At 42.5% G+C, this 12,094-nt stretch overlaps 1 protein-coding gene across 27 annotated transcripts in view; it reads left to right on the top strand.

The window, feature by feature from the left end:
* Positions 1-12,094, top strand: part of ABLIM1 (actin binding LIM protein 1) — a 233,540-nt gene that overhangs the window by 199,953 nt on the left and 21,493 nt on the right. For 19 of the 27 annotated variants that reach the window (XR_012803550.1, XR_012803546.1, XR_012803542.1 and 16 more), the window contains 3 exons: positions 4,276-4,380; positions 7,880-7,927; positions 10,661-10,804. Coding sequence is in view for 8 of the 27 variants with exons in the window: in XM_075611978.1 (XP_075468093.1) it covers positions 4,276-4,380; positions 7,880-7,927; positions 10,661-10,804 (297 nt within the window). In the remaining 19 variants the exon portion in view is untranslated. The remainder of the gene's footprint in view (positions 1-4,275; positions 4,381-7,879; positions 7,928-10,660; positions 10,805-12,094) is intronic. The other 8 variants (XR_012803545.1, XR_012803552.1, XR_012803554.1 and 5 more) reach the window with 3 other exon arrangements.

The raw sequence follows: 12,094 nt of genomic DNA, 5'->3' as shown, positions 1-12,094 counted from the left end.
GGAGATCTCTGAGCAGCGTCAGAGTACACAGCCTGGGCAGCGGATACTTGCTCGTTCTGGCTGAACACACCACTTTTAACGTGGAGTGTTCAGCCAGCACGAGCAGGTATCCGAGCACACGGAGCTCTGTCAGCAAACGGAGGCCAGCTGCTGCAGACCTTGGATTTCCCTTCAGTGAGAACAGGAAGCTGTTACGGCCGGACCAGCATCCCGATGTCACTTCTGGGAGCACTAGACGCAGAGGGAAGCGCTGAGGCTACCACCCAGAGAGCCAGCGCTCCGACGCGGGACTCAACACAGTGGAAACATTGGCTCTCCCTCCCACAGCGGTCTCAGACGACATCGAGGACGGTCAGGACCCAGTGAAGAGGCGTCCTTACAGGGTCCCAGCAGCAGCTATCACAGGCAATTACAGGAGGGGCCCTGGGCATACGGCGGTTCCGTTTTAAGTGCCTGCCGCAAACCAAAAATCGGCAGAAAGCGGAACCGGCAATTTTCGGCGTGTGCGCATGCACAAACCGGCAATTCCCCCTTTTTGGCAATCCGCTGATACGGCGGTACCGAGAAGGGGGCCGCCATGTCTGCGCATGCGCAAAACGTGGAAGTCCGAGGTCGCGCATGCCAGAACGGGCGGTTGCCAAGGGTACGCATGCGGACAACGAAGGTTGCGCATGCGCACCCTCAGCAACCTCCCGTTCTGCGCATGCGCGACCTCGTACTTCCATGTTCTGCGCATGCGCAGACATGGCGGCCCCCTTCTCGGTACCGCCGTATCAGCGGATTGCCGAAAAGCGGGGCGCCGAGAAGCGGGCCCTACTGTATCCTGTTTCATTATTCTTTTACGGCACCACTGATTTTATACATTTGTGTATCCCAGTGCATGTTACTAATGTAGCTTTTATTTTTATTCTATAAAGGTTGTGTTCTCCTTACTGTTTGAGCCCTCATTTCTTTTACTTTTGAGGCCATCAGGGACTAATATTCACCCAGGAAAGAAGCAAACTGGAACTAAAATATGTTCAACTTCTGAACTCGAAAACCATGGCTTGAACTGAATCAGGATACTGGGTGCATGACACATGAAGGTAACTTATAATAAACTCTTTCCCCCACATCTCAGAGAAGGTGTTGGATAACAGTCTAATGCAGAGGGGGCCAACTCCAGTCCTCAAGGGTCACCAACAGGTCAGGTTTTAAGGATATCCCTGCTTCAGCACAGGTGGTGCAGACAGACTGACAGCTACCGATTGAGCCACTTGTGCTGAAGCAGGGATATACTTTAAACCTAACCTGTTGGTGGCCCTTGAGGACTGGAATTGGCCACCCCTTGTCTAATGCATTTTCACATCTCCGCTGTGCACCTACCTTTGCTACCCAGCATACGTATGCGTGATGGTCCTCTCACCGCTCCACTTAAAGACTTACTGCAGAGTTTATCTACACCCCCTACTTCTCGACTTAGGATTCATGTGGTTTCTTCCCACTGTGCTGCTATAGTACACATGAAGAAGAGACCTTTGAGGTGTGTACACTATAATTTCACATTCAAATTTCTTAAAGGACCTATAGGGCTCCTTAAACTTGAAAGTGCTCCAACTTATAAAAATGTTATCCCCAGTGACAATCTCATGAACGTTTCATTGATAATTATAACTGTTTTTATGACATGTCCCTAGTCAGGTTTTATTTTTGGGGTTGGTGAACGTAAATGAAGGTCATTTGGTTGTCCGTATTTTTTCATATGCATTTCCTGGATAACAGCTGCTTCAATATTCATGTCTCTGAATTCACGATGTTGACGTTCCAGCCCTGTTGACCTGACTCCCTTTAGGAGGCTCCTCCATACATTACAATTTCCTTTGCGTGAGTCGGAGCTATATTGCAGTAACACATGTCGCACCTGACCACTGCGTAGCATTGTATGCCAACATTCTTTGCATGGTATACACACCGTTTATAGAAGACTGAATGGGCCCCTAATGCCACAAACATGCCCAATTTGCTCTGGCAGCAGGGGGCTCCTGTAAGCTCTTTTCTATTATTCTGTACATTTGAAGCTGTTCTTTTAACCTTCTTTTCAGCATCATTTTACATAGGTATGTTGCTTTTCCTTATTGCATCTATTGCTTCCTCACTAGGTACAGCCAGTGTCTCTTTGTAAGAGGCCTGGGGCAACAGGTTTGTGAGGTTACTATCCTCCAAAACTGCTTAAGATCTTGTAACCCCTGGAGATGTAGGCAGCACCATGCTCTGCACTGTATTACTGCCCCCCCCACCCCCACACAGCACTGAAGGGGTTAACTGTATTTATGTTGGAAATGCACGATGGCCTGAACTGAACAAATCAGAATCCTCCATATGTATACAAGGAAATTACCCTGTACTCACGTCCTTGTGTGGTTAACGTAACATTTATAGCTACACTGAGGTAGGAGGATTCTCAATGTGATATTCCATTGTTTTTTGTTCAGTGGAAAAGGGCAATTAAAAAAAATTGGTGTTTCAGAGCATGGGGGTAAAATTGGAGTGAATTTGTTAAGACTTTTGCCCCACAGAAAAGACTGAGAAATAGTTTCACTAGATCGGTATCAAAAGATCAGATAATCAATACTAGATAATAATTAGACACATGTTATGTGTTACTCAAAACAGCTACATTTCTGTTCAGAGTCTGATGCCAAAATATTATTGGCAAGACATAAAATAAAAGAGAGAATATCTTTTTATTGCTCAGATGAGTTTGTTTTGAAATAGACTTCATACAAAAGGAAATACTGAAGACATTTTAAACCAGTGTCACTGAGCCAACATCCAGGCTCAGGGAGAATAGTCCAAAACGAAGAATCGGCTGCCATTAAATAGGTTGCTGTCTCCATGTACTTTTATTCCCCTTAAATTCAAGTCAATTTCGCTGAAGAGTAGATAGGCTAGACCCCAAAGTGTTTGTCGGACCAAATGCATGAATGACTTCTCTTTAAGCCCTCGCACTATCAGTGCATATAGAATGCCTTTAGGGCATCAGTTCTTCACCGTATATTTTTATAAAACAGGCCGGATTTTGGTTTGCTCATTTTTTTACTTATATTTTGTGCAAATTAGAATGTAAATATGGTTTGAGTAGTTTCACTCTATATTGGGAGACTGGTGCTCTAGAGCGCTGTTCAGCTGCACTAAGAATGACATGTTGCAGTGTGCTTTCACCTCTCGACATCAGACCACATAGTGTCTCAGTATGAAGGACGCAACATATACAGATGTAGCAATACTTAATGGGGACGGTGTCTGCCGTGACGGAGCTGTGGAGGGGCCGTGCTTCCAATGGGACCTCAGGCAGCGTTAATCCTATGGTGCCAGTAAGTCTTGCTACATCTGTATTTCTTAACCTCAAAACCTTAACCCCTGCTGGACCTGCAACACTGCATATCAGTCGCTAATTTTTCTCCCCTTTTACAGACATAGGAGATTGTGATTAGTTTTTGTTCTGTGCTGATCAGGCTACTCTAGCAACCAATTGATTAATATGACATAGGGGTGGCTCAATATTATTAGGACAGCTTCAGGCAGTGCTGGTTTTTACATCCATTTAGGAGACTTAAACAACTGAACTGACTGACATCATTTATTGCAAGCCAAGGAAATAAGCAGATACTATACCAATGCAATTTGCTCCAGTTCTCTGGCACATGCACCAAGTAATGACCGACTCTTCAAAAATAATACTTCCTTATGCTTTAAAGAGCTACCAGTCAACGTTGTCCTCAACATATTGGAGAAAGGGCAGAAAGTTGACTGAGAGAATGCACATGACACAAAGTGACTCACCCACTAGCACATTAGTACAAGGGGCTGAGGCTGAAATCAACTGCACCCACATGTGCATTCCAATCCAACAGCGTGACCACTGCACCATACCTCATCCTACAGCAGTAACCAACACCGCTACCAGTTCTTTAAGACGAGCACCTGTGTGGCACAGACTTGTTTAATGAACGGACACAGCACCCGTTTAGTAATTGCATCATTATGTGGTTCTTATACCCCAATAATCTCAAAATGTTCAAAAAAGTAATATCACTGAGTGCTACCAAGTGTGTTTATACTTACTGTAAACTTCTATTACTTTGTCTTATGATTTCTGTTTCCTTTTCTTCAAGTTTGAAAAGACTTTTGTTTTCTGCAACTTTTCATTTAAGCTATTTTGTTACTGTTTTTTTTTCTCCTTGCCTCGATTTGCTTTTTGCTCTCTTTCATTTCTACTCATTCTTCTCATTGGAGGCAATGAGCCATCCAGCGGCAGGAACTCCCCACTCCCTTATCGACCAGACAGTCGCCCTCTAACACCAACTTACGCTCAGGCCCCTAAACATTTCCATGTTCCAGGTAGGAGCTGGTGCTGTGTGTGTCTCCGTGTCCTGTCCCACCATAGAATGTAGCCACGTGATCTCTGTTTTGTGTTCATTGTCTCACCATGTTTGGCTGGGGACTCATCCCTTTATTTTGTTTTCTTCTTCTTCTTAAAGAGAAAGTTAAGAGGTGTCTTGGCTACAGTATTCACAACTGTTTTTATTTAGTTCAAGTGGTTTCTCCAATGCTTGTTCCACCAATCGTTCATGACCTACCTTCCTTAAGAATACATTTGAAGCAGCAGTTCAACAATGATTACCACTCTCTGGGGGTAGTCATTAAATTGTGATGGTCCTGATCTAGGCCAGGGGTGACCAACTCCAGTCCTCGAGGACCACCAACAGGCCAGGTTTTCAGGATATCCCTGCTTCCGCGCAGTCGGCTCAATCCGTCCCAGATTCAGCACAGGTGGCTCAATCAGTTTAATCCGACTTTGACTGAGCCACTGATTGAGCCATCTGTGCTGAAGCTGGGATATCCTGAAAACCTGACCTGTTGGTGGCCCCTGTGGACTGGAATTGGACACTCCTGATCTGGGCACTATCGCATGTAAACTCCCATTGAAGTCAGTGGGAGTTTCCGTGCGACAGTGCCTCAAACCGCACTATTGCAGTTACCTGCAACCAAAAAATACTGCATTTCAACAATAAGAGATTTGTTTTATACTTACTGCCCTGTAACCTGCTTCATCTGTTGTCCATCTTTTAACATCATTACTTTCATTGAGAGTAACGCTTCGTGGATTATTAGCATGGGTTAACACCACAGCGTATAAATATAGCACAGATCGGAGATTTGGCTGGTATTTTAAGATCCATATTTTCTTTAAGGAAAAGGAGACATAAGGACTGGGCGTTTTGTGAGAGATACAATGCAACAAACTCATTTTCAGGGGATGAATAATTGGGATATTTTCCTGAATCTTAAATATTGTTTTGACTTCTGACTCATTTGCATGTTTCATTTCTTGCCCATATCATGCCATAACCCAGGGGTGGCCATCTCCAGTCCTCAGGGGCCACCAACAGGTCAGGATTTAAGGATATCCCTGCTTCAGCACAGGTGGTTTAATCAGTGGCTCAGTCAAAGTTGGCCACCCCCACCCATAACCAGATTGAGTGATGTATTTATGCACTCAGGAATAGCATCTGACTATTATACATGCAATTGAGGTTAAGATATTTTATTTATCATATCATAAAAACTATTCTCAGTGTTTAAGTCAAGTTAAAAGACCATCAGGATTAGGTTAAATGTGTTTAATATTCCCTTCGATAGATGGCTAGCATTTGGAATGAAACATTGAGACTTTTAATTTGTCTATTGTCTCTAAGTAGCAAACTACCCTTAAAATGTGCCTTTGGAAGCTAGGGACCTGGAGAACCCCAACATGTAGCACTGTGGCAGAGCATGTGTCAGCAGTAAAGTGTGTTTTATCTACTGGGTGCCATCTAATAGTTTATTTAAAACCAAATAAACTGCAGTGAGGATCTCGGTGCCATGTCATTTATATTTAGGATAGTTGCCCTAATCCATGGATGGCCAACTCCAGTCCTCAATGGCCATCAACATTTCAGATATTAAGGCTACCCCTGCTTCAGCACAGGTGGTTTAAAACCAGAGACAGAACATGAAACACAGACAGAGCTCCTATGTTGTGGTTATTTTGGGGGTTCAATATGAGTTTATAGGGGTCCTGTATGTTCAGCACAGGTGGCTCAGTCATTATTGACTGATCCACGTGTGCTGAAGCAGGGATATCCTGAAAACCTGACCTGTTGGTGGCCCTTGAGGACCGGAGTTGGCCACCCCTTCCCTAACCTATATTGAGCATCTTAAAGTTATATTGTTACATATATCTTGGATAAATATAGCAAAGGACGTGTGAAGAAATGACTGTACACTTCTGTTTTTGCTTTCTGCATAGTAATATAGTAATGCTCATTTCCCGAAACTAAGCTTTGGGCAGCCTTACTCTTTCACAATGCTTCCAAGGAGAGAATAAGTTTGCCCTGGGATGTTTCAATCGCGGTTTTCACCTTCAATCTCTACAAATACCCAGTTAAATGCCTCTATTACATTTCATCTTGTTGTATTGCAAACTGTTAACACAATGGTAAGTTGGAGTAAGTACAGGGGGTTTGGCTTGTGTCAGTATCGTTGTTGGACTGACTTGATTTTACTGCAGTGCAGTGTTGGTGGCCCTCTAAGCAGTATAGGAATTAACGGTCTTTTCAAGAACATCGTCTTCACTGCTTAAATGTGTCCATTTTCTACAATTTCATTTACATCCTTGTATGTGTAGGAAACAATTGTGTTGTACAACATCCATCCATCATTTCTTGTATCCAATAAAATGGTATCACGGCCTTAACAAATCTAGTCTTCTCCCAGACAGAGAGTAGCAACTACAACTCCATTTTGCAGAAAACAATGTAACGTTCACGAATCATGATTATATGATTTTATGATTAGTTTAATCACAGTAGTAATTGTATCCATTCCATGTTTAGCGGTTTTCCCTAAAGATGGTAAACTATAAATGATTTTGTCTTGTCTATGTTTGTATGTCATTTTGTAGCTCCACTTCACACATTTTTCTTCCAATGTGATGATTAAAAAGGCCCATGCCCTACACAGGATACTGCCCATCATAGCCATAGGTGTGTGCCCTACACAGGATACTGCCCATAGCCATAGGCCCGACTCCACCTTTTAGCTCATTCCCCATAGCTGAGTTTTCATCCAAAAGGAACCATAGTCTCTCAATATGCCTCCATTGTGAGCAAATCCAGCTCTGCATCTTGTACCAGGAAACATTGTATAATGCTTGTTATGCTGCTCAACAACTTAAATACCAGTCTGTGGTGCTAAAAAGAGGATAAGCTTTTCATGCATCTTTAGAAGCATACTAAAGTTGTCACCTATATATTGCATTATAGGCAGGGCTGCTCAATTCCAGTCCTCAAACCGCCTTAGCAGGTCAGGTTTTCAGGATATCCCAGCTTCAGCACAGGTGGCTCAATCAGAAACTGAGCCTCTGATTGAGCCACCTGTGCTGAAGCAGGGACTGATTGAGCCACCTGTGCTGAAGCTGGGATATCCTGAAAACCTGACCTGCTAAGGGGGCTTGAGGACTGGAATTGAGCAGCCCTGCATTAGGGTACGGTTTTCCATGTAGGCCTGATAAGAAGAAACCTTGTGTTAGTAAATCTATACCCACCGTGCTTTGTTGAAGTTGTCATGACTGAGGAAGAGTGTGTTGCAGCTGCAAAGACTCAAGGTTTTGAAAATAAGCTGTAAAATAAACCTAGGAAAAGTCACCGTCTGTTTTTTTTCCATTCATTCCTGTCTGTCCCCAATCTCATGTACTACCCCAGACTCTTCACCCTTCTGGTCACCTCTCCTCGTCTCCTCTCTTCTGTGGTGTCCCAAGATCTCACTGGACTGACTACTTTTTCTTTCAATCCCACAGACCAAGGCATTAACATGTACAGGAAACCTCCGATCTACAAGCAGCATGGTAAAACCTTCTCTGCATTGCAAGGGCGTTTATTACAAGCTGGGGTTTCTTTTGTTGTTGCTCTGCAGCCATGGCTTGGTATTGATGCATGCTGCTCCTGTGTTCTCCTTACCCAGTGTTCTATATTCGCCAGTTTTACTGGTACCACTATCTCCCCTGGGTTGAATTCTTGTTTCCACCCATTCGGTGTTGGAGGAGGCATTGACCTGCAACATGTTGCGGCCTCCTCTAACAGTGAAGAGGTTAGTATCATTGTGATGAAGCAAATGCAAACAATGAAATAATCAACATCTTAGTTATCGATTAAACACATCCACAAACCCATATCTCCTCAAAATATAGTTCATTATTTACTGTATCAGTTGTTCCCAAAATTAAACTTGGCACGAGTTGGTCTTAGGGATAGCCAGTAGATTTCCGCACACGTGAGGATGGGCAAGTGGTGGATTGTTATTGCATACATGAGATATTCATCGGTTAGCCCCAAAATATAGTCTGATGGAGGGTCCCCAGGATACGTTTCAATGTTTTGCAAAGTGTGTGTGTGGTCCATATATTCACTTATAGGAAGAAGTGTGCATACATACTGTACACATATCAGTGTTTCTCAACTCTCTGCTCAAGTTACCTCAACCAGGCAATGTTTTAGGGATAATTTATCATATTTTCACATATAAAATAAGTGCCCACATAAATTGGTTGTTCCTAAAACCCGATCTTGTTTTAGTGTCCTCAGAAACAGGATTAAAAAACACTGATATACATGAACATATACACTCAAAGCTGCTGTAAAAAGACAGCTGTTCTATTTGCTCACCTACACATTTAATATCAAGCTATTTGTGTCTCGTTTGATTTCACTCATAACCTTATCCTGTTGTATTTTGATTTATGGTTTATTCTGTGTTTACCCCCCTTTAACATGTGAACATTTAACCTCTGCCCTCATCAAATTCCCTCAGCAAGAACTGTTTGAAGTCATGCTTTTGTAATTCTAAAAAATTGCTTCCGGGTACTTCGCTTAGGCTTGAAATCCTCCTTTCTGCAACTAGATTTACAACTTTGTCCTGTTGAAAGGCAAATTAATGTATTGACTCTGCAGTCATGTAATACACACAGAGCGCAGACCAAACAATATGTAGAATGGATATAAAAATACTCTACTGTACTGCTCACATTTCTTGTAATATTTGTGCATCCCCAGTTCACCAGTAGAGAGCACTATTGTACTCTGACTAAAATAAAATATGTTTCCAGCTTTACCATCAATCCTGCCATTTGCTTAATCCTTTTTGGTGATGGTCAGTCTTGCAATCAATTATTAAGTCAACATCATCCGTGTTGATTTGTAAGACATGCCAAGCATACTTCCTACCTATTTTACAACCCTTTGCAGTGACAAGTTGTTCACTGTTATATTATAATTATTATCCCATTTGCTTTTAGTGTAGATAAAATCATCTTCAGTAGCTATTGTTCGTGGCAATAAAAATATATATATATTTCAACCAGCTACACCATGTTTCTGTTGTTGAGCAACAAATTGCTGGTCCTTTCCATGCATTAAAACATAACCTGGAAAACCATAGCCGAAACCTAGACAAAAGTTGTGATTTCTATCACCCTGCTTGAAATCTTTGCCTCTGCTCTCCTTCCAACACTAATCCTTGTAATTTAAAGGTGCATGCCACTTTCTAACAGCTTCTTTCCCAGGAGGAAACTATTAATATAAGGGATAATATAATATGGCTCCATATGCACCAGGAACAGCTAAGCTCTTCTTCACTGAGCTAAAGAACGTGCTACATAGACCAGAGTTCTCATTTTATTTCATCTCTATTATATGTTATGTTGTCGAGTGGGACAACACCTACCTGCAGTATCAAACAGACAGCACATTTCCAGGCTGGTGGGTCTTATCCAGTAGTGTTCTTCAGAACATCAGTGGTTACATGATGCTGTAATACACAATTTCTCAATGTATCTATTGCCACCCAATGAGTGGTCCTTCATCAGGTCCTTCCCCTACCCTGAGAGGATCGAAAGCTAATAACATATCAACTACTTGTTGGTCCAATAAAAAGTATTGTACTCCCAACTCCCTCTCCCTCCTTTGTTACTTCATGTAGTAAAATAGCAATATGAATATTTTCTGGGCTAGGCAAGGTTAGATTTTGTTCATTACATTACAAATGATGGCCATAGTTATTGAAAAGCAAGGTAATAAAATGTCGGAGGCTGCTATTTCTTGTTATTAAAAGGTTGATATTCAGCAGCTCCTTGCAATTTATGACAAAGATCATTTGTAGTTATTTCCGTTTAGTATTTAGAATCTCATACAATAATGATTCTCAATCTGACGATATCCAAAGCTTTTTTGTTTTCCAGCACCCATCTCCTTTTCTTCGATTTCAGACCATTTTTAGTTTTACAGTGGCCTTACTACCATGGTAAAACTCTGAAATACTTAAACCTGGAATACTATTTTTCCCAATCTTGTATATTTTTGTATCTAATAATTTTCCCGACAAGCCTCCTAGGGGCGGTGATAGTCTGGTTGGGAATCGTTGGCTCGCCCTTTCCTGGTGCACATGGACTCGTGTTTACTGCATCTCTTCCGTGTAATGCAGAATAGTCGGGATCAAACCCTGCCTCGCCCTTGCATTGCAAAGGCTGTAGGCATGATTTACCCACTGAAATCGAGAGCTAAGTTAAACCATGATTGCCATCTAGATCCAGCTGCCTTGGCAGCAACCAACAACTCAGAGGATATCATCAAGTCCTCCAAGTTCCCTGCCGCCTACGCTCCAGCATCCAACGAGATCCCAAAGATTGAGACAGACTACTGGCCAGGCCCTCCCTCCCTTGCTGCCATAGGTATGCAAACAAATCAATACCAGAAAATAGTTGATGTTGCATTTTACTATGCAGCCACTTTGAAGATATTTTCATGCCTTTTCTGACACAGGAAGCAGGATATTTCTATGAGGTTTCGGGCATACGCTGGTAAGCACATACGCTTACCAACTCTTCCAACCATTTCCCATTGCTGTTTGTGCTACTCGTGTAGCAGTGAAGTTTAGTCGGTCACAAAGATGGGGTTTCAAGTCCTACAACACAAATGAAAGTATTTTTATTAGGGTTGTCACCATTCCAAATTCACTGAGGCATCTGTCAAATCAGGAAGGAGTAGGGCTGAGCAATGGGGTCTGTCGCTTTACAGTGGGATATGTAACACTAGAGCAGGGGTGGCCATCTCCAGTCCTCAACGGTCACCAACAGGTCATGTTTTGAGGATTTCCCTGCCTCAGCACAGGTAGTCAATCAGGATATCCCTGCTTCATCACAGGTGGCTCAGTCTTGAGCCACTGATTGAGCCACATGTGCTGAAGCAGGGAAATCCTTAAAACGTGACCTGTTGGTGGCCCTTGAGGACTGGAGTTGGCCACCCCTGTACTAGACAATGGCGACATTCATTTGAAGATATTGTGACTCATTGGGGGTTTTAATCTGTGTATGAGGGTCTGATTTTTGGGGCAAGGGATCTCCTTTTTTAAACTCTGTTTCTGTTAGCTTGTGCCAAACCTCTGCGTTACTCGTTACGGTCCATGCCCTCTTGCAACCTTGAGAGTTTGGTTCCAAAGGAAAGAGACCCAATGAAGAAAGTTTGTTCAGCGGGCCAGGACCATTTGAGAAGCAGGAATACTCTGAGCTGGTTCCTCTCCTCCCGATAGCCTGTTCCACACGTCCTGGAGAACTTCAAGCAAAGCTTAGAGCCCAGACATAGAGTATAACTCAGAACAGTGGCGCCTTTTCTAGTACATTTTGTTAAAACCAGATTGCTGCTTCCTTGTGTCAGAACTGACATCAGATGTCTTCTCCTGAGTTTCAAATTCAAATGCTTGTAAAAGTTTTGATTATTTTTCCTAATTTTTGGAGATATATAAATGCTTTTTTTCCTATTTTCTAATTTGTAATAATATTGCAATTAATGAGTGATCCTACCAGACAGAGTACATAAGTCAACTTAGACTCATGCAACGGAAGCAAGAATTCTCTCAGTGTCTTTCATTTGTGTTTAGTCGTTTTTATGTCTGTTATAACATTTGTGAAACAAGCTGTCTTTTTGTAAAGGATTTCTCTGCATAGTGCCTCATATTAAAGCCA

This window comes from Ascaphus truei, chromosome 8, assembly GCF_040206685.1.
Source record: "Ascaphus truei isolate aAscTru1 chromosome 8, aAscTru1.hap1, whole genome shotgun sequence".
NCBI classification, from domain to species: Eukaryota; Metazoa; Chordata; class Amphibia; order Anura; family Ascaphidae; genus Ascaphus; species Ascaphus truei.
Note: the sequence above shows the minus strand (reverse complement) of the source record. Positions and strands in the feature narration are given on the sequence as shown.